The sequence below is a fragment of the Mus musculus genome, chromosome 5 (genome assembly GCF_000001635.26).
Source record: "Mus musculus strain C57BL/6J chromosome 5, GRCm38.p6 C57BL/6J".
NCBI classification, from domain to species: Eukaryota; Metazoa; Chordata; class Mammalia; order Rodentia; family Muridae; genus Mus; species Mus musculus.
The window spans coordinates 35982553-36005542 of NC_000071.6; the positions used below are offsets into that span (position 1 = coordinate 35982553).

General features: G+C 50.9%; 1 protein-coding gene across 4 annotated transcripts in view; it reads left to right on the plus strand.

Moving 5' to 3' along the window:
* Positions 1–21371, plus strand: part of Afap1 (actin filament associated protein 1) — a 110605-nt gene extending 89234 nt beyond the window's left edge. For 2 of the 4 annotated variants that reach the window (XM_030254799.1, XM_006504098.3), the window contains 7 exons: positions 1637–1754; positions 4503–4769; positions 7002–7116; positions 10989–11153; positions 13405–13595; positions 14966–15130; positions 17147–21371. In XM_030254799.1, coding sequence (XP_030110659.1) covers positions 1637–1754; positions 4503–4769; positions 7002–7116; positions 10989–11153; positions 13405–13595; positions 14966–15130; positions 17147–17173 — 1048 coding nt within the window. In that variant the 3' untranslated portion in view covers positions 17174–21371. The remainder of the gene's footprint in view (positions 1–1636; positions 1755–4502; positions 4770–7001; positions 7117–10988; positions 11154–13404; positions 13596–14965; positions 15131–17146) is intronic. The other 2 variants (NM_027373.2, XM_030254800.1) reach the window with 2 other exon arrangements.
* The last annotated feature ends 1619 nt before the right edge of the window (positions 21372–22990 follow it).

Here is a 22990-nt window from a genome sequence, read left to right on the forward strand (position 1 = left end):
GAGGGAAGGGGATTCTTGACGGCAAGGAAGGGCACCCTCATCCCACCTCCCCGGGGCACACTGTTGGGAGGAGCCATGCTCTGAGTGGGCAGAGTGAAAAGCAGAAGGGGCTGAAGAGCTCCAGCACCTTCCTGACCCCATGCAGGCAAGGAAGGAGGAAGCCGGACGAGCCAGGGGCAGAGCTGGAGTCTGCTTCAGGTGGCCTGCCCTGGACAGTGTTTTGCTTCATTGTTTTGGTGACGTTGGAAGCTTCCTCTGGGTAGTGAGGTAGTGATATGCATCAGGCTGGTGTGCTCTGAGTCTCTGAGAAGCAAGGGCAGAGAAGAGAGGCAAACTGCCCCTTTCTGAGGTGCAGACTCTTGTTCTGCCCTTGTGGCCACCAGGTCTGGGTCTTCTCACAGCAGGTGACACCCTCGTTCTCTGTGGACTCCAGCAGGGAGCCACTGCTTTGACCCTGTCCTGAAGATCAAAAGCTCTGTCCCCTTCAGATGTCATTCACAAATGCAGCTTGTCACCCATGCTCAATTACAGAACAGATGTTAACCTGAGGTTCTCTCAACCCCATGGACCTCCCTAGACCTCAGGAAGTGGTTCATTTGCTAGGTCATTGGTGTGTTAGGAATCCACCAGTGTGGAGCTCTTGGGTAGGAGGGGCAGTGCGTGAGTTATGGAAGACCAGGGCTTCCTCTTCTTCCCTGGGTACAGCGCCCTCTCCCTGGATCTAGCACCTTCCTTGGGTACACGCCTTCTTGGAGTACAGAGGCTTTCCTGGGTACAATGCTTTCCCTGAGTACAGTGCGCTCCCAGAGTGAACACCTTTCCTGGGTACATCTTCTCTCTGGGTGCACCCTTCTGTGTATAGTGCCTTCCCTGGGCGAATCTCCTTCCTGCTGTCTTCATTGCAGAAGCTCTTCCGCCCTGTCATATCGTAGTGGAAAGTCCCAGACTGTGATCATAGGGCTGTCTCCTCGGCCACCGGCACCTCTATCCCCAAATCCTTGTGGCTTACCAGGACGGACGGCCGCTCGTTATGATGGGCGGAGGTGGCTTGTTACCATTAGGGAATTCCAAGGATGTAGGGGCTCTGGCCAAGAACAGGAACCCAATCATGTATCTCGCGTATCCCGGCAGCATGGGCTTCTGAAGCCCTAGCCTGGGTACTCACAGTGTTCGCAGCAGATCCAGGACCAGCTGAAGGTACGCTGTGTGGCTGCCAGAGACCACGAGTGCTTGCTGAACAGCCGCAAACATCCCAGAGATGGCCAGGTAGTGGTGTAGACCATGCCCTCCCCTGCCTTTGGGAATGGCCAGACTGCAGACAGAACAAACCTGGCCCACACTTGTCAGAAAGAACTGCTGTGCCCTCCCTGTGTTGAGCGTTCCCCGCCATGATGAAATAGGAAAACAATGGTGGCTGTCCAGTTCCCTCCACTTGTAGGTGCTGCTGTATGTCCCTATACATGGTATCCATAGTCAATGCTGGGGCCTGTCTTTGCTCTGGGTGAGGATTGGCCCCAGTCCCTTTAAGATGCCGCTGCCTAAGCGTTCTGCCCCTGAGCCTGACATAGCCTTTGGTTGCATCAGTGTACAGAGAGGCCTTGCTGGATAACTGACATGTCTTGTTTCTTTCTCTCAGCTTTATGAACAGGCGGGCAGTGTCCACTAGCCCATACCTGGGGAGCCTCTCCAACGGCTACGCCCATCCCAGTGGGACAGCACTACACTATGATGACGTCCCCTGTGTCAACGGCTCGGTGAGTGTCCTTCAAGAGCCAATGGTCAGTTTTGGTTGGTTGAGTCTGTCCTGGGGTGTCTACTTTCTATCCAATGAGATGGGGAATTAAACCACTTTAAACCACTTTCCTCCCAAACCTTGGTCTCTGACATGAGCATCAGGTCTTGTGACCCCTCGTAGACAGCTCATCTATCATCAATAGTTACATCTCAGTACGCAAGAGGCTGGCTAGAGGACAGTGGATGAAATTAGAATAATAGATGGAGCTGGAAGAATATTGCAGTTTACAGCGTGACTAAGTCAGATATAGTGCAGTGTGAGTGACCCTGATTAGTTTCACCCAACACAGCTGCAGCCGCCATCACCCGGAAGCAGTGCCGCACAGTGGCTGCCTGCTGTGCCCTCGCTTGGCTCCTGGCTATGCCTGTGCAGTGAGCAGGTGTGGGGCAGCGTGCATTGGGAGCCTTGTGCTGAGAGGAGCCAGTGTGCTTCTTAGGGGTGCCTCCATCATAGGTGAGGTTTTAGACTTCGTCCTTACTGGTCCTGTGGACAGATCTTAGGGAGGGGTTGTGCCTGGTGAGGGTTGTGAGCAGGACTCTCAGCCTGCCTTTGTGTCATGGTGGGCCCTAGCCCCAGCCCCACCTATACCATTCTGGCTATTGCATCATTTTCAAGGTGGGGCATGGCCTCCCCTTACTGTGCAGATACCAGCAGCACTGGGTCAGTTCTGTTTGTGTACCCCAACATGTAGGCTTCCCTCAAGGGTGAGCTGCCCCTCCCAGCCTGTGGCCTCAGACACCCCCACGTATCCATGCACCACGCACACACATGCATGCACATACATGCACACGTGTACACACACACACACACACACACACACACACACACAAGTATGAGATGAACGATGCTGCGGGGACCCCATGCCCACTTGTCCCTGTCACATGGAGAGTCCAGACACCATGCTGGCTCAGGTTCACTCAGTGCTTCTCCCCAGACTCACCCATGGTTCCATGTTTATTTCATGGAAAGAAACAGCTCAACACTGAGGAATCCTCCTTCCACGTGTGCTCTGGGCCTTGGGAGCTGAGACATAGTGCCTGTGTCCTGCCCTTTGCTGTCCTCAGGGCTTCCCTGCTCAGGCTTCCTCAGCCTGTTTCCTGTGTGCAGGCCTCTGCGACCACGTGACCTCACTTTGGAGGCTTCATTTCCAGGTTCCATAAAGTCTAAGCTTTATGACCTCTTCTTCAGTGTGTCCAAAATTCAATTCATTCTGCGTCCCCTTTCTTTTTCTTTTCTTTTTTTAAAGAAAGGGCTCTGCACACATGTTCTAGAAACTTCTGTGGGATTTCTGTCACTGTTTACAAAGTGTTCCATGTGACTCCATCCTTGCTATTTTAGGAAAATGAGAGTCAAGTACTGATCATTGTGGACCTGTGTGACTGTCACCGTGAAGCGCCTCGTTCTGGCGTCTCTACGTTGCTTTAGGCTGCTCATTTGTCCCCAGCATCACAAAAATAGACACTGATGTGGCTGCAGAGGAGACACCCCCACCCTGGGAGTTTTAGGCCTTTCCTATTTTTATAACAAAGAGCTGTAATTATAGTCTGGCAGGAGGGAGCGCCACAAGGCGAGCATAAAGAACAGGCTGAGATGGGCAGAATCTATGAATTAATATTTCTTTTTATATCGCAGGGCAATTTACAAAGACCTTTAAAGCCTAAAGGGATCTGGCACTGGCTATGTGGGGTTTCTTTATACTTCCATGCTTGTGCTCTGGAATCCCTGGGTCCTGTGACGTGGCTTTGAGCGGTTAACTCTCTGTTCAGGTCATCTGCTAGCACAGTGCCACTGTCCCATGCAAGGCTGGGGCACCCTGCATCCTGGGTTGCTTTGGCTTCTTCCATCAGCACACTCTTTTTTATGGTCTTTTTTTTTTTTTTTTGGTTTTTCGAGATAGGGTTTCTCTGTATAGCCCTGGCTGTCCTGGAACTCACTTTGTAGACCAGGCTGGCCTTGAACTCAGAGATCCACCTGCCTCTGCCTCCCGAGTGCTGGGATTAAAGGCGTGCACCACCACGCCCGGCTCCATCAGCACACTCTTTGGGCTGTGACATTCTCTTCAGATGCTCAAGTGAGGGACTTAGATTGTGCTGACCTTGGCGGTGACTTTGCTGGCCCCCAGGGCAGCATGGACCAGCCCGGGGTGCTCTTTATTCTGGTCCTGTCCCTTTATCAGAGCCTGAGGCTCTCTGAGAGCAGTGTGTGGCCATGATGTTGACTTTGGCCAGCTTTGCCTCTCCCTAGTTGTGTGAGATGCTGTTGCCTCAGTTTCCCCTGATTGCCAAGCGGACTCTGTAATAAATCAGCCAGTGTGTGCGGAGCACAATGGCTCATGACCATGATCTCAAACACCGTCCTGTGCAGCACGGAGCTCCAGGCCCTGCCCTGATGTCACTTCCTATGTACTAGGGAACTTTCAAACCCCAGGTCTCTAGAGCTGGTAATGCCAGCTCGGCACTCTTCCTTTTGAAAAACAAAATGAAAACATCATGATCCAATGACTCTGGGAACAATTTAAGCACAGAGAAAACTTCCTATGACTCCAAAGGCAAAGGGACTCTTAACGAAGCTGCCCACAGCTGAGGCGCATTCGCGTGCGTGCGCACGACGTCATGAGGCGTGTTGGGGGGTGGGGTGCTGCTAACATCTCGCTGTGCTGATCTCTGTTCTCCACTGGCCACTAACAAACAGGCTGTGTGTGTTGCAGTGGGACATGGATGGCGGCTTTCCTGGCTGTGTGAGCAGAGGCCCAGTGGAAGAGGTGCTTTATGATAACGCGGGCCTCTACGATAACTTGCCATCGCCGACAATCTTTGCTCGCTCCTCTCCTGCTGACCGGAGGGCATCTCGGCCACCCACTGACAGGCTGTCCTCTAACCACTACAAATCCCCCACCTCCTGCAGCCCACCCTGCTCCCCATCTGTCACTAACACCTCTTCTGTGGGGAGGGCATCTCTCGGGCTGCACTCCCAGGTACAGACTACGTTCCCAAACTCCCCGACATCAGTGGCCCTGCAGAGGCCACGTGCTCACCAAAGTGTCACATAGTCATCAGCCATAGCCTAATTCACAGTTAGCCACTGAGGAACGTGTGTGACCGGCTCCCAGATTGTCTTCCAAGTTTCCCCAGTACATTTTGAGAATTATGTCAGAGATTATAAAAAGAGGCCGTGTCACTTCCAGAAAATTCTGGAATGCCAGGTTTCTCTACTATGTTCTACCTTGGGTATAAGTTAGCAAGGACTGCCCCCAGGGAGTGGTTACTTCCTGTGTGTAAATATGACCAGCACCATGATGACAGCCAGAGGGTCGTCAGGAAAAGGATGACGTGTGCCCTGCACCTGTGTGACAGGAAGGGTCTGATTCTGAGTGGCAGATAGGCCTGAGGTTCAAACTCTTGTTTGCCCACTCTTTGGCATGCACCAACATTTCTGAGGCGACATCAACTCCCTCCATGAATTTTTAACCATGTATGCTCTTCATTTATATACTCTTCCTGGAGTCCTGGGTGCCTCATTTAAGAACACTCTGAAAACAGAGAGCAAGAGGCCAGGCTTTCTACATTCTGCTATACTCTTTGAGCATTTTTGAGAATATAGCAGACACCAGCTAAAGTCCTAGGCCTCCGGGTAGCAGTGACTCACAATCACACCCCCAGACATTGTTTTGTCACAACAGACACAGAAGGCTTGAGTTATGTAGATGCCACCCCCAGGAGAGTCTGACTCCTAATGGGAGGGATGTGGACCCCCGGCTGAGTGACTGCTTGAGCACCATTGGCCTCTACCAGTTTCCCAAGGATCCCTGCCCAGATCTAGCCATTGTGTCTTACCCGTGTATCAATCTGTTCGCTGGTGGCGTAGTTGTCTTTGGTGAACTTATTAGTAAGCCTGCCACCTGTGCATTGGGGTTGCCCCATTGCTGGTCAGGTATCACGTGATGCATGGGGTGGTGCTTTCACTGTTGCTTACCCCAGTCTCTGTTTCAAATAGAAAACGGTCCCAGGCTGAATTCTAGTGCCTTTGCATGTCACATCCTTGTGTGGCCATTCTTTTGGGAGCCTGTCGGCTGTGAGAGCACACACATCCCGAGAGCACCTGGAAGCCATCTTGTGCATGGATGTTCAGTGCCACTTAGAGCCCTGTGGGAGGTGCCAGAGTCTTTATATTTTTAAGTGAGCAAGCAGAGGTTCAGAAAGTTTCCAAGGGCTAGCTCAGGGTCTCCTAAATGACAAGCCAGAATTGCAGCTAGATCTTTATGCAGCTCTACACTGGACCTCCAACATGAGAGGCAGGCGGTGGGAGGGGGACGGAGGAGATTGACAGGGCCTGGGTGTCAAGTTTCCCTCTATGTTGAGCTCAATGCCTATCATGCAGTGTCACCTGCCGGATATGGAGCTGTGGCTTGCAGAAGTTGGGTGAGCAGAGGACTGCTGAATATTTTTAAAGCTTATAGCTGGTGAAGGCTTACATTGTATATGTTTATGCTATCTCTTTTCTCTTTTTTATAGATTTATTTATGTTATGTATGTGAGTACACTGTAGCTGTCTTCAGACATACCAGTAGAGGGCATCAGATCCCATTACAGATGGTTGTGAGCCACCATGTGGTTGCTGGGAATTGAACTCAGGACCTCTGGAAGAGCAGTCAGTGCTCTTAACCACTGAGCCATCTCTCCAGCCCTATGCTATTTCTATATATGTGTCTCTTACATCCTTCCTCAGAACCATCTGATCTGGAAGGAGGTTATGAATCTCATTATTATATCATTCATTTAAGGACAAGAACCTCCCTGCAGAACCACGCCTTTCCCCTAGGAAAAGTCTTCTTATGGAAAAGTGACTTAGCTCTAGAAATACAGGGTCACAGGTTCTCAGAGGGTATTGCTGCATGCCTGTACATGGTCACTCAGAGGTGCTTTCTTATCAGCACTTAAGACCCCAGTAGAAACACAGCATCCCCCCCCCCCCATTGCAGACTTCCTGGTAGCTCTGGGTACCCAGCCTTCAGTGCTGGGAAGCATCCTAGCTCTCAAAGGGACCACAAGGAAGTCCAGTGACAGTGACTAGAAAGCCAATTGGTTTCCTTTGTCCTGGGACCATGCCAGCAGGTTGTACTTAAGAGTCAGAGACTAAAAAGAAATAACTTTGGGCAACAGGGTGCTTTTGTTCGATTATTTTTCATTTTCTCTGTGTGTTTCAACAGTTGAAGAACAAAAAACCGCCAGCGTCATCTAATGGGGTTCCTGTAAAGGGGAAGGCTCCCAGCAGTCAGCAAAAAAAGGTGGAAACTGCAGGTGGTGTGAAACGGACAGCATCAAGTGAGTTTCCCCTCTGGCTCCTCTTTCCGCTTTGGTGCAGTTTGTAGACTTGAGGCTGACTGAGTCATTTCTGCAGAAGATGCCGGCCTTGGGGCTGGGTTGGGAGGTGGGACAGTATGCATTCCTCCCCCTCCCCCATCTTTACCTGCCAGGATCTCTAGCCCAACCTCTGTAACTGTTGCCTGGCTTCCTGGGATGACATTCAACCATGAGGCACTGGTCCAGGAGACTCTATTTGTGTCTCTAGAACACCATTGACCAATCGTGTAAACTGTGAATACAGCCCCTTCGTCTGTCAGATGTGCAGGTAGTCAACCGCTGTGGTTGATGCAGTGGGGATGGTGATGCTGGGCGCCTCAACCAAAGCCCCCAAATGCTCTAGGGCACAGGAGGTCTTTCTACTTCTATGCAGATCACAGTGCATAGCCAACGCCTTCCACTCCTGCTGGTCTCTGGCAGCTGTGTAGTCAGTGTAGATGCTGTGTACCCTGTTATGCAAATGAGGGATGAGCCCCAGGTAGTGCAGGAAAGCCAGAGGTCTCACCACAGGCCAGCCACTGAGCTAGGACGTGAGCCAGGCTTTCAGACTGCAGAGCCAGCTATACAGAGCAGGCAGAGAGAGACACAGCCTGCCTGAGAGTTCAGCAGCCACCCTCCATCACAGCAGCGAGATCTGGGTGTGCTGATGTCTTGAGTTTGCATTTGCCCTGCCCAGGTACATTGGGTGATCTACCACTCAGCCAGCCAGCCCACGGGACTTAATCATTCAGGGTACTCACTTGTTGCTGGGGATGCAGTGAGGAGAGCATGCCAGCTTGGAAAAGCAGGCATCATAAGGACTGCTTGGGGCTCTGCAGGTCCTGGAGCTCCTCCATCAGTCTGGGCCAAGCGAGTGTCCATGCCAAATCATGACATGCCACCGCTACTTGGGATTCCTACTTGAGCCTTCCAGTCTGCAGCCATGCAGTTAACAGATCGCCTTCTGTGACAGCGTGGATAAGACTTCACCTGGGAACTTCCGTTCCTACGGAGAGAAAAGGCCTCAGACCTACATGGGACTAGCATCCATTTTAGGGTCTGAGTGCACAAGGGCACAGAAAGGCTGTCTTTTTCCATGGTCAAAGCATGGATGAGCCTTGGGACTTCTGTGACATTTGGCTGCTTCAGCCCCAGGGAACCTGTGAATTCTCAAGAGGAGTTTGTCTACACCTGTGCTTTCAAACCTGCATTTCAAATAAGCATGTCAGGAGCCCATCAGGCTGGGTCTCCTCATTGTCACCGACTTCCCTTGGCCCTCTCTCTCTGTAATTTCATTCCCCAATGTCTTGGGTGTGCTCACACTCTTGTTCTTAGTGTTGTTCATTCAGGGAGGTGCAGGAGCCAGAGGGATGCGTCGGCTTAAAATGCCTTGTTAAGCAAGATCTGAATCCCACGCGGGCGCCGTCAGCTTGGAGTTTCTCACGGCCCTCTGCTCGCTTTATTTTATGGATGATTTATCCTGGTATCTGGTGGGACCTTCTGTAGGGAATGTTTTATTAACTTTGGTGACATCTAATGGAAACAAAAGAGAAAAATAATTGCATCCCTCGCTTCTGCAGAGTTCAGCCGATCGCATTACAGTTGTATAGAGTTTATTGCATGGGGACCAAATGACGGGGAAATTTATAAGCTGCCGTCTGTAGGTTTGTTGGGGGACATATTGGTTTAGACAGTGGCGTTTGCACAGTTTAGCATGGAATTTTCTGGGAGTGCCTTGGTTTCTCGGGACAGGGTGATAATTCTTGGGCTGAGGATCAGGCAATGTCATTCTGTGGAGGTGTTTTTGGTGAGGGAAGGAGTGCTGACTGGATGTGGGAAGAACACACATCTCCATGAATAGGGCACATTATTGAAGAAGAGATGGTACAACCAGCGCAGTGCACACACACACACACACACACACACACACACACACACACCAGTCCTTGTCCCTCCATGGCTTCTACTCTGAAACAGACAGACATGCACATAGGCAGCGACAGACTGGCAGGCAGGGTCCAGCTACCCTCAGAGCTGGTGGGTGTACAGTGACTATAGAGATGATAGAAGCAACCTCGGGGTCAGCAGGCCTTGGCCAGTCATGTGAGCATCTCCTGCACCTCACCATCTTTTCCAGGGAGGTTTTTCCTAAACTCCTATCTGACTGCTCTGAGTTCCTGCTTTGACTTCCCCACAATAACACTGCAACCTGAAACTATAATCCAGTTCCAGGGCATCCCACACTGGCTGAAGAGACTGTGGGTGGGGCCTGGGTTCAATACTGTGTGAACCGCTATGTGCTGGTGTCCAGGACTCTGGATTTCCCACAATGCATTTACTTATTTACGAATTCACTGTTCAGTCATTAAATTTTAACAGCTACTTGTACAGGACTCATTTGGGTAGTTCTTTTAAGTGCTTTATAAATATTAATTGAATTTTTACAGCCTCCTGTGAACAGCCTGCTCTTGTCCCCATTTCACAGGAGGAGAAACTGAGGAAGAGATCCGTTCTAGGTTATGGGGTTCCAAGACTGTCCTCTAAATAGTGGGTCTCCAAGCAACTTGTGCTGCCTTTCTGTCATTTTGTTTGCTGGAGAAGCTCCCCCTCCCCCAAAATCTCAGGCCAGGGGTAGGCTAAGAACAGACATGGGGTGAAGAGAGGTGTTGCTTATAGAGAGGACTACATGAACCCTAGGAGGCTTTGTTTTTTTCTGTGTGTTTTGCTTACATGTATATCTGTGCACCATGGGTATGCCTAGTGACCAAGGAGGGCAGAAGAGGGTGTGGGATGCCCTGGAACTGGAGTTACAGGTGGTTGTGAGCTGGCGTGGGTGCTGGGACGTGGATTCTGGTTCTCTAGGAGAGCAGCCAGTGCTCTTAGCCATGGAGCCATCCCTCCAGACCCTCTAGAGGTTGTTTTCCACAGTAACAGGTTGCCGTTCTAGCTTCACTTCTTTTGCTGTAACAAACACTCCAACAAAAGCAATGTAGGCAAGACAGTGTTTCTTTGGCTGACAGTTACAGGTTAGAGTTACAGGTTAGAGTTACAGGTTAGAGTTACAGGTTACAGATACAGGTTACAGATACAGGTTACAGTTACAGGTTACAGTTACAGGTTACAGTTACAGGTTACAGTTACAGGTTACAGATACAGGTTACAGATACAGGTTACAGATACAGGTTACAGTTACAGGTTACAGTTACAGGTTACAGTTACAGGTTACAGTTACAGGTTACAGTTACAGGTTACAGATACAGGTTACAGATACAGGTTACCTGGGAAATCTGGGAAAGTCAAGGCAGGTGCTTAAAGCAGCCAGACTCTTCTCACCCACAGTCAAGAGTGGAGAGAAGAAATCTATGGTTACCTCCCTGATGCCCAGCACTCAGCCAGTCCTCTGCCCTGGCACACATTCCAGGGCCTGGTGATATGTGCCACCCACAGTCAGGGTGTCAAAATGCAGGGGGCAATAATCAAGACACTCCCTCAAGGACATAGCGACACGCCAAGCTGTTCTAGGTAATTCCTCCTTACGACACTCTTCCCAGATGGTTCTAGATTGTATCAGGTTGACAGAACTATCCAGGTCACTGCCTTGCCAGGTTCCAGAATCGCCACTCTGAGCCTTATTGACAATTATTTGAAGGCTGACGCCTTATGGGGAGGAACACTGAAGGGACTCCTCAGTATTCTGTCTCTGTAAACATGCAGATCAAAGTATTAGAGGAGTTGAGGCAAGTCGAGAGTTCCCGCTCCGAGCCTGCTAGGCTGTTAGGACTAGCCTGGGACAGCTCACAGGCATCGGCACCCGGACTCCTCTGGTTGAGCTAACCCTGTGCTCCCTTGCTCAGATGCTGAGCAGTACAAATATGGGAAGAACCGGGTAGAAGCAGATGCCAAGCGGTTACAGTCCAAAGAGGAAGAGCTGCTGAAGAGGAAAGAGGCCCTACGGAACAGGCTGGCACAGCTGCGGAAAGAGAGGAAGGACCTGAGGGCCGCCATCGAAGTGAATGCAGGTATGGGGGACTTGGCCCTGATGGCCCACGTGCCTGTGCCCGCTGGAGTTCTAGATTCCATTCAGCTCACCCTCAGCTCCATGGGCCAAGGCTGCCTTTTTAGCCTTGCCTCCTGGGGTGTTAGCCTTGTAGGGGGAGCCCAGGGTAGCACAGGGTTGATTCAGTGATGCCACCATAGTCAGGGACTGTGCCCTGACCCCAGCTGCACAGTGAGATTCCAGCAATTCCAGTCTCAGGTACTGACAGCCAAGGCTGGTAGGTTTTGTTCCTTGCCTGAGGTGACTCAGTGGGGCTTCTGTGGAGGAAGCAGCCAAGGGAGCTGAGGCGTTTTCTCAGAGCTCTGCCAAGGTCAAGCAGCTCTCTATTCTCAGACGGGCCTGGGGAGAGCAAGGCTGTACCTGGGTTTGAGAACCAGAGGAAAGGTCTATGGTAGTGATCACAAAAGAGGGGCAGTGAGCAAGGACAGCTGTTGGGGTAGCGGTGCCTAGAGACGGGAAGTGCCCAGGCACAGGCTAGGCCTTGCTCCTACCAGACTTCCTGATCCAGGATGGAAGCTAACACCTCCCTCTGGTCCTGGCCAGTGCCCCCACTGGGGCAAGGCTTTTCGTATTTAACTTCTACTAGCTGAGGAGAAGGGGGGCTATGCAGTGGATGGGGGAGCCCAGAGGGGTCACTGGCTTCCAGAAGGCTTCAGTGTGGGCTGAGGCTGGTGCATATGCCCATCATAGTTAACCAGAACTGAACTCTGTCTGAATTGTGGCTGTTCAGGAAAGTGAGTTAGGGGACAGAGAACAAGAAGAGAGGTGAAGATGGGTCCACTAGGATAATCTGTGGGAGTGGGTTGGGCAAGGTGTCCATAACAGGCTGCCTGAGAGGGGTGGCCAGATCTATGACAGGGAGGGAGCATGGTGTGTAATGGCAGCTTTTCTACCTGCCTGTGTCGAGTCACAGGACAGAGAAGCAGAAAGGCATCTGTGGGAGCCAGGCTTCCTGTGTCCTCTGGTTTGCCCACTTCCCTGACTCAGTTGTCTTTTCTGTCCATCTCTGTGCATTTCCTGCCCATGTTGGTCATCACAACAAATTTCAAAGAGACAAGTTTACTGCCAAATCTTGGAGAACTATATGCCAAGGCCTGCAGAGATATGGGCAATGTTTTGTGACCATGGCAGCATAAATAATTGTCTTAGGTTTTTACTGCTGGGAACAGACACCATGACCAAGGCAACTCTTATAAAGGCAACATTTAATTGAGGCTGGCTAACAGGTTCAGTCCACTATCATCAAAGTGGGAGCATAGCAGTGCTCAGGCAGGTATGGTGCAGGAAGAGTTGAGAGTTTAACATCTTCTTCAAAAGGCAAGCAAGAGAAGACTGACTTCCAGGCTGCTAGGACAAGGGCCTTAAAAGCCCACCCCCAGCTGGGCGTGGTGGCACACACCTTTAATCCCAGCACTCAGGAGGCAGAGGCAGGCGGATTTCTGAGTTTGAGGCCAGCTTGGTCTACAAAGTGAGTTCCAGGACAGCCAGGGCTACACAGAAAAACCCTATCTCGAAAAACCAAAAAAAGTGGATGCTCACAGTCATGTATAATATGGAACACAGGGCCCCCAATGGAGAAGCTAGAGAAAGCACCCAAGGAGCTGAAGGGGTCTGCAACCCTATAGGTAGAACAACAATATGAACTAACCAGTACCCCCAGAGCTCGTGTCTCTAGCTGCATATGTAGCAGAAGATGGCCTAGTCAGCCATCACTGGGAAGAGAGGCCCCTTGGTTTTGCAAACTTTATATGCCCCAGTACAGGGGAATGCCACGGCCAAGAAGCGGGAGTGGGTGGGTAGGGGAGCAGGGTGGAGGGAGGGTATAGGGAACTTTCAGGATAGCACTTGAAATTTGAAATGTATATAAAGAAAATATCTAATAAAAAATGTGCAAAAAAAAAAAGCCACCCCCACAGGGACACACTTCCTCTAACAAAGTTACATCTTCAAATAGGGCCATTCCCTGGGCCAAGCGTATTCAAACCATCACAATAGTCCACAAGTAACTGGTAGAATTTAAGTGAGTGTCATGAGGCCCCTTGGGCTGTGTAGGATTATGTTTGACCCCTGGCCCTAATCTCATACAGTAACCGGTTAATAGGAAAGGGTCCGGGTTCTGCAGGGAACAGCTGGACTGGAGTACTGTGGGGAAGCCTAGCAGAACTCAGCTAGGTTGGTCCCTCTGAGGTGACCATGTGTCCTCGGAATTTCAGGCAGGAAGACCCAGGCAGCTCTGGAGGACAAGTTGAAGAGGCTGGAGGAAGAGTGCAAGCAGAGGGAGGCGGAGCGTGTCAGCCTGGAGCTGGAGCTGACCGAGGTCAAGGAGAGCCTGAAGAAGGCCTTGGCGGGTGGCGTCACCCTAGGACTGGCCATCGAGCCCAGGTCAGGGACATCCAGTCCACAGGTGAGTGTCCTGAAGGCACAGCCCACAGAAGTGCTCCATGCTCTCTCAGACAGCATGTTCACCACTGTGCATGGTATCAGCCTAATGTTTCCACTATGTTGAGTATTTGGAGGCACTGATGTCTCATGTGTTTGTCAGAGTATTTAAAGGCCAGTACTGAGACCTCCTCTGCATGGTCAGGTGACAAAGGCCAACTCTCTTACCTTTTGGTCTGGTCTGACTCGACACCAGTTTGTCAGGCAGGAACTTGCTCTCACCCTGACAGCGCTGCCGGTGTCTGGAAGCTGCAGACTGCAACATAATAATCTGTACCCCAAATGGGGCATGAGGGAGTCACCTGTCAAGTCTGAGCTCTCACTTTTAGTCATGGCTCCTCATTGTCACCTGACTCAGCCACTGAGACTTGCTGTTGTCCCTATCTGTCCCATGGCCTTCAGGAGCTCAGGAATGGTTGCCCATGCCTCCTGTATCTCCTGAGACTCCTCTCTGTGCAGTGGGGTTGCCTTCTGCATTGGTGACAGCATTACGTATAATTGTAGGCAGACCACATCCTCGGAGGAGTGGCTTGTTAGACAGGTCCTTCTGCTGCTGCAGACACCTTCTGCCCTTCCCCTCTCCAGAGACATGGGTCTTTATTCTGTCATTACACTAGTGACCATACCCACCCAGAGTCGCCATGGCCTCTGAAGATGTCTAAGGAAAGGCCTGTGCTGCCAAAACATTGAGCTGGGAGCACTCCAGTCAGGGGCCCTCACAGGAACTCTGGGCTGATATTGCTCTGAAACAACACCCTGCACATCCCAAGTGTGTTTCCGACATTCTGAGTCATATGATGATAACAGGGTCTCCACAGCACCGCGCTTTCTCAAAGGATCATTTGCGATCCTATGGGGGAGAGCCTGCAAGCCAAATCAGACCCAAGGCAGCCAAGGTGATAAGTTGTTTTCATTTTGAGGTTTCCAAAAATTTCTCTCCAGCATCTGCCACAGTGGGAGTGGTCACAGTCCCAGTGTCATTTGGGGCTGCTCATCGTCCTGGGATGCCAGGCTAATGCTGCCTGCTACTGGCAGCTTCTGCTACCAGGCCTGACCCTTTCAGTGGCAGGCAGCTCCAGGAAACATTGACAAACTTAGGAAGCACCACATCGATGGACAGGTGAGAGAGGAGGTGAGGATAGGAGTGTGGGCTGGAATCTGGCCTCTCAGTCTTCCATCCCTCTGAAAGTGCCCCTGGGATCAGGCGCAACTTGTGCTGGTTCTTCCTAGTTTTGCCCATTTCCAAATCTATTTCTGTTTTACTAAACTATTTCTCCCCAAGAACTGCCAGTGGCTGAGAACGCCCCTCACACAGGGCTCTCCTCTCATTAACAGTCTCCTGTGTTTCGGCATCGGACTCTGGAAAATTCTCCCATCTCCAGCTGTGATACAAGCGATGCTGAGGGGCCTTTGCCTGTGAACAGTGCAGCCGTCCTGAAGAAGAGCCAGCCGTCCTCAGGCAGCTCCCCTTGCCGTGGCCACGTGCTGCAGAAGGCCAAGGTGAGACCCCTGGCAGGGCCAGGTACCCCACTGCACTTGGCACTCAGTCTCCTGCCAGAGGTACTGAGCAAGTACTCCTCCAGCTGTCCCCCAACAGCCTCAGAGGCTGGGGTTCAAAGATAGCCACCAAATCTGAGCCCCCCAAAGCTCTAGGTCACCTCAGAAATGAGCAAGATTCCCACTCCCTGGGCTTGTCTTCTTTGGGCAATACAGACTGGGCAAGTGACCCCGATATCCTTTCTAGCACTTACCTACTGTGATTCTCCAACAAGGAAAGAAAAAGCCAGAAAAAAAACATTTTTTTTTCTAGGCTGTCCCCAGCACCCTGGCTGTCAACCCAGGGTCCCTTTACTCCCTGCAGTCAGGAAGAGGAGCCACCAACAACTTTTGTCACGATCAAACCCTAGGGATTCTCAAAGCATAATTTCTAGATGGCCAGAGCCAGCGCTTCTTGCCCATGGTAACGGAAGCGGCTGTAATGGGGTGGAATGGAATGGAAGCAGCAGCAGGTGGAACTGAGCTGGCCTGGGGAGGGGACTTCCAGGCCTTGTAGTGCTGACATTGATGTGTTGAGCGTTCAGCAGTCCCAGCCCCTCCCTGGACAAATTGCATGTAGGGGAAGGACTCTGCGATGCTCTTAGGGTGTCCTGGGATCCTGCTAGCTATTGTGCTAGCCCAGCCCCACAGTGTGTGTGCTTCCCCAGCAAGTGTGCTTTCTGGAAGGCTTCACGTTGACTGGGAGAAGGCTACTGAGCTGACATTCCAGTGGCTTTTCTGCACATCCCGCAGGCTTCTTAGTCTATAGTCAGACTCTCCTATGTAGAGGACCATTTTGTCTAAGCCATGCTAGAAAGGAGCTGCATGAGTCCCCTCCCGGTATCTTTACCATCAGAGAAGAGGGGTGAGAAGCTGAGCTATGCTATGAAAGAAAAGCTCCCTTGGCTCTGGCTGTTCAGCTTTGTCCCCTTCTGATGGAGAACACGAAGCCTATGACTGTCAGTTCGAGACAGACAGCTTCATGCAGTTCCCATACAGCACAGGAGGGCGTCTGGTCCCAGCTGTCGCCAGTCCACAGACAAGAGGTGTGGAGGTTCTTGTCACTGCAGCTGATCTCTGACACAGCCTCAGGAGTGGACCTGAGAAGAATGAATGGCCCTAGTGTCAGAGGGGCCCCGTGAGTTTGGGGTGGGGGACATATTGACTAGGCTAAACATTCTCCTGACTTTTCTAGAATCAAAAGTTCACGGGTAATTAATGGCTAATGGTATCGCACTGGCAGAAATAAGAAGCCTAATGGAGCAGCTGGCAGAATCAGGAACATTGGGACAGGGAGGGAGGGACGTGCCACAGCTCTGGACTGGTGGCTTGTCTCTGCAGAGGAAAATGCCTGGCCAGGTCCCCGTCTCATCCTCCCCAGACACCTCCTGAGAATAGGTGCTGAGAGCCCCATGTCTGAGGGCAGTGTGCAAGGCCCACTACCCTGATGCTGCACCCCCGCCCCCTGCAGTGGCTGTGTCCACTTCACCCATCCAGCCACCCGTCCCCCACTTTCTGGTGGTAAAAGAAGCAAAACTAACCTGACCTATTAATAGGGCATCCCCATGCGTGTCCCACCTCGGGAACTTCATTTTGCTAGATGAAACACCAAAACACCAATACCACATTCTTCCCTTGTCCCAGATGCATACTATGATTCTGTTTGTTTCTGTGAACTTGACTGCCTCGGGCTTCCATGTTAATAGACTCAGAGGATATGTAGTCCTTACTCACATGATATCCCAGCAGTCAGCTCTCCCTTCCCGGTTCTGCCTGCTAAGTGTCCCATGTCTGGAGGGGCCACACTTAACCTACTTACTCCTGTTGGGTATTTGGATTGGGTTTCTCTCTGGCTGGCTACTACATTCTGTTCTCTGTGGCTGAGCCCGGACATTGTGTAGCTCTCAAAGGCTCATGGGCCATAGCAACTCGTGGTAGCCAGGATCAAACTGTCTGCGTTCACACATCTCTCTTCTCCAGGAGTGGGAGCTGAAGAATGGGACATAGAGGGAGCCCAGCCACGCCCAGAGACTGTGTACTGCCACCAGCCTCGCGTGTGACACGTGTGCCTCCCAGAGTGGCCTGAACATGACCACAGAAGTTTGGACGAGTCTGACGCTGACCCTTGGCTGGCTTGCGTGCACGCTTTCTACTGTATGACGGTGCCCTTTAGGAAAGTTTACTTTAAAACTTTGGTGTCCAAATTTACTTGTTAAGAAGCAGAAATGAAAGGGGTTGACAAGCTGTTTTGAGGTGCCCTCTAGCAGATGGGGCGGTTCTGGGGATCTCAGCTCAGCTCCAGCCCATGGACCGTGCACCCCTGTGAGACAGGGTGGCCTGAGCCTTCCCCGTGTGCGGTCAGAGCTGCGTACCTCACCCTGTTTGCCAGAGGGTCCTACTCTGCAGCAGCATGAGCTCCTGTGTCTCTGCACACCCCGCCCCCTCCCGCCTGTCCCCTGTCAATGGAGGTGAAGCCATGAGAAATAGGGCTGTGAAGATTCAGTTTTGGTTTTGGACAAAAATCTTTTGTCACCAGGATAGAGAAGTTGTCATTCTTTTTACCAGTGTTTTTTCATGTTTGCTTTTAAAGAAAATGCCTCTCCCCTCCTCCTTTTTTTTTTTTTTTCTTTTTTTTTCTTCATGTGCTATGCTTGGACATTAGGGACTTTTCAGAGACCCTGTTTCCTCCCAGTTTATGATGTACTTTGAGAGTCAGCACAGAGCTTTCAGTCGTTGGGTAGCATGTGCCCCTTTCTCCTGGCCTGAGACCCCAGCTTCCTGGGTTGCCGGGCAGGAACTCCTCAGCCCAGGAAGCACATTGGCCACCATCTGCCTGTGGATTTAACAGAGTGGGGTCTAGAACCTATAGTTTAACCTGGGCCATCTTTGAACAGAGACGATCCTTCCAGAGCACCTTCCTCCAGTTACAGTTGAAGCTGTGCATCATGGATGCACTCCCATGCTGAGGTTCGGATTGTGCGGGCCCTCCCACTCTCCTGCGCTCACCCCTGTGCACTTGGTAGGACAGTTCAGCTGCTTAGGATGTGCTGTCTACAGCTCATGGGGCTAGCCTCTACCCTAGGGGGTTGAGTGTCAAACTGGCGTTTTGGACTTCCCTGTAACAGTCCAAACCTTTCCACCATGGGTAGATGCAGGCAGTGACCTGGAAGTTAGGCATCTCTGCAGACTTGTACAGGACCAGTTATACATGGGTGAGAACCTGGTGATGCTGTACCAAGGGCACGCCTTCCCATCACAGCCCAGAATGTCCTTAGCACACACATAAGGAGTCTCCCAGGCTCTCCGTAGTGGTGCCTTTAGGGTCTTCTCTGGGCAGCCTTCATGGCCATGATTGATGCTCTGTGCTTGAGCCCTGAAGCAGCTACCTTGGAGTCACCAAAGAGCAGCAAGGTGGCCACCAGGGTATAGGGACATCACAGTGTACATGGAAGCTGCTTAGCTGAAAGTCTGTCCCAGACTAGCCCAGTGTAAGACACTTGCCAGCTGTCTAATGGTGCTTTGCTCTAGTGCCTTCCTCCAAAGGGCAGTTAGGATTCCTCATACCAGCATCTGTGTGGGCTAGTTTCTGCCAGGAAACTGTGTAGGACCAGGATGAGGGATGCAGCCTCCACACACGCCAGCCTGTTCATGGAGCCCCTTGGGTCATCACAGGGAGCTGTGACCATTCCATGCTCTGAAAGGGAAGAGACGTTAATGTGCCGTAGACTTCTGCTGCTTTGGGTCTCAGAGCAGTGCTTTTGGCCACTCTGATAGCAGCCTGCTTTGCCAGGAAAGCTGTTCCAGGCTTTGATTGTTACCAAAACAAGGAGAAAATGTCCAGTTTAACAGCCAACCCTGGCCAGCATAGAGGGACACAGTGAAGTATCATGTCCAGCAAATAAGCCTCAGATGAGTTTATCCTGATGAAGACACAGCAGGTTCTAGGCTCCTGGTGTTCCTAATTTGTGCTGAAAAACCCAGCCTTGTCATCCATTCAACTGTGGAGGAACTGTAAGTTCCTCAGCGCCATATAAAGTAGGTCCCGGGGAAGGTAAGGCTCCCAACACAGGGCTCCAACATCCTGGGCTCCCATTAATGTTCTTAGATTTGGTCAGAAAGCTAGTTGAGAGAGCATTTGTTTCAAAATAAGTTATTTATTTGTATATGTTCAATAAATAGAGTTTTAATTTATATATGTACATATTAGGCACCCATGATCCTGTCAGGATTCTCAGTGTTCTCATTCTATGACCCTCCCAAAGCCACTAGCATGACCCCAGCCATCGATGACACAGGTTTGCCTTGTGTGGAGCCCGGTAAGCAGAGGGCTGAACCCTTTTTGTGAGCAATCAGGTCCTCTGGATCATGGGAGTTGCTCCTCCTCTCTTTGTCTGAGGCCACAATGTTTCTAGGGGTCTACTTTTTGTTACAATTTGGCAAGTTGTCATCAGCTTTCACAAACCCCTCTACTTTTTTTTTATTTATTTATCCCCCCACCCCACACACACACAAAGGGTTTCTCTGTGTAGTCCCGGCTGTCCTGGAACTCACTCTGTAGACCAAGCTAGCCTCAAACTCAAAAATCCGCCTGCCTCTGCCTCCCAAGTGCTGGGATTAAAGGCGTGCACCACCACCGTCAGGCAAACCCCTCTACTTTTATGCCCGTTTACTAACTAACCATTTGCTTACAAATATCCTGCTGGCCTGGGGACTTGCTATGGTCCCTATCTTGGGCATGGGGGTGGGACCCTCAGTGTCACACAATCTCATTTACCAGTGTTCTTGCAATGATGAGCTTGGGTCACATGGACTCTTCCAGAATGCTTGCTGCTCCCCTGCCTCGTGTGTCAGTGTCCAGTCCCTTCCCCATGCATGCCTTGGTCCTGCCTCACCCACCCTTCCTCCTCATCTGTCCACTACCCCAATTTTGGCTGTTTCTGTGTCCGCATGTCCATGCTGATGGGACTTTTAGAAAATCTGCTTTGGAAAGCAATGTCCCAGGCCCTGAGGCCATGGAGGAAGGTTTCTGCTATGTGGGGGACTGCAGTTCCCAGGTAGAATTCACCAGCAGGCAGCAGCAGGGGTGTCTCTGGCCTCTCCTCCCAAAGGCCAGGGACAGCCTCCCCTGTCACTGACCTCCACCCTGTGCTCTGGGGATACTTGAGCCAAGTCATTTACATCTACTCTCACCAGCACCTGCAAGGTCCATTCTATGGGTGAGGCAACATCAAAATGAGTGATCTTCCTCTCCATTTTTCTTTTCTAAAGTAATTTTGAGTCAGAAACATTTCAAATTCATGACATAGTTTTTATAGAAGCAATTGAATGTCTGGGTCTTCTTCCCACTGACTTACTACTAGTCACACCAGAGAGCTGGGTTTCTACTGTGAAATAAACTGAAAATAACCCCCCTGTGCTGTACGCACACCGCCCAGCCCCATGGCCATGGTCCTGGCGTGGGAAGCCCACTCCTCAGTTTTGAGGAATACCCTTTGCCAGTAGGGGGGGACACACCACTGTGGTCTCTGGAAACCTGGGTTTCCCACACGCCAGATTGGATTAGCCTTTCAAAGTGGTGTCTTTAGTTCATAATTCATAGGGACCAAAGCTGTTTTTAATATGATAATTGATTTTCTAACAAAGGTTTACTCTACATTCTAACACCAGTTTTTTGTTTTTTTTTTTTACATTCTAGATATTCCAAATCAATTGCTCGTGGCTCTAAGTTGTAAAATGTTTTCACGTTATGAATGTAATTATTTCCTTAATGTATTTTTAAAAAAAAACTAAAATCATATTTAAAATAATCTTGGAAAGACACAGGCAAAGAAAAGAGAAAGTTTGTTTTTTGGGGTTTTTTTGTTTGTTTGTTTGTTTTAGTTAACTATGTTGGTAGCCCATTTGAAATGACTGTAAATATATCTTGATTGTGTAGCTCAATGTATTTAATTCAGAAAGTAAAATTTTTTTTTATGTAAAGAGACTTGCAATGAAAGATCCTAGTTTTCAGTCCACGTCCCCCATCTCATAGTCCCTTCACCCGACCTTTCTGCTCTACAAACTGATTTTTTTCTACTGTTGTTTAACTGTGTACCCATTGACTGGCGCCCATTGGCGGAACTTGTTTGTGTATTAATAAAACTGTGCTGTGTGGCCCAGCCTCATGTCCTCCTGACAGTGGCTCATGGCACAGGAGATGTCCGTAGTTGTCTGAGTCGTCACTTCTGATCGCTCGACAGGTGGGAGGGGCTGCATCTCACCGGTGCACAGGGAGGGTAACACACAGGAAACCCTCTGTCTTAGAGGACCTTGGGGATTTCTCCGAGTGGTTTGAGACCTGAGTATTTAACTCAGTAGACACCATCACTGCCTCCTCACCTCCCAACTTGGTGCCAAGCGCTGGAAACAGAATGAATCCCCTGGATGCCTGCTCTCAGGGTACCAGCAGACACAGATGCACTCTGGTGGGCAACGTTGCATGGAGATTTGAGAAACTGTAGATGAGGCAGCAGCTTTGAAGCCTAGTAGAGTTCTGTGTGTGTGGGGGGGTTCTTTGAGTTAGGCAGTGGCATTTAAATAAAGGCTATGACTGCTTACAGCCCAACATGAGACAGGGAGACCATAAGAAGAGGGTTGAGGTGGACTGGGGTGGACCTGGGGAAGTTGTGGGACGTCCTGTCAAGTGGAGAGGAGCCTTTATGGTTTCTCAGGGCTTCCACGGGCACATGCCAGCTGATGGCTGGCTGGTGGATCAAGCATCAGAGCAGAGGTGGGAACCTGCCCAGGGAGGTCCTGCCCACACTGGGGACTGCTACCCTGAAGGATGCCCAGAGGAGAGAGCATGATAGGTCCAGCAGGAGCTGAGTCTAGGACCTACTACTGGGCTTGGCATCTGGATGGAGAGCCATTGGGTCTGAGTTTCTGGGGAGTGTGGTAAGGGATGTATGTGTTGGTGGTGTTCAGGGGCATGGGTTAACCTGGAGGTCCATTCGAGCCACTCATGGCTTAGGTACTGGGTAATGGGCGCAGCCCAGCCATTGATCACAGGTGATGGAGGATCTTACTGCATTGGATCTGGAGATGGGACCCAGACTTCAGGGCAACTGTGAGGTCACAGAGCTATTCATCAGAGAAATTCAGTTTGTGGGGGCCCCTGGGGCTCTGAGAAGGAAGAACCTACCCTCACTTGTCCAGGGTCATCCATTGAGACCTAAGCATTGGCCAAGTGTCACTGAGCCAGTTTTTAAGTGATGTCTTTGGTTTTGGAGTCCCGGTGGGCTGGATGAGAATGAGGGGTCTCCTCAGTGTCATTTAAAGCAGAGGATGACTGAGTGCTTGGCCACAGAGCCCCCTAGGGTACTTGTGCTGTGGCTTATAGTCTGTAACCCGCTGTCACAGAGCCTATTAGGTGCACAGCAGGAGCCTCCGCAGGAAACACTATTAGATGTCTGTGACTTGGGAAGTTTGTGACAGAGACATGGGTTTTATAAGGCTGTTTAAAAACACCTCTCTCCTCATGGGAAGGCAGTCAAGAGCTCAGGTGGGAGGCACATCTGGGATAGAGGCTCCATGGGAGGAGACAGGTATGCATTCCTCCTGAGCTGAAGGTGGGAGCCAGGCAGTACAGGAACATGGTGAATGCCCCAACAAGGACCCTTCGTAAGCACCAGGCAGAGCAGAGCAGCTGTTTCCTGCCTAGGGTGCAAGCCTCCCCTCTAGGAGTCTAGCTGGCCCACAGTGTGGCTCTCTTCAGGCCCACCTGTCTCTAGAAATGCCAAGTGACTGTTCTTGTGCAGACTGGCCAATCCAGAGCCTGTGCCCCCT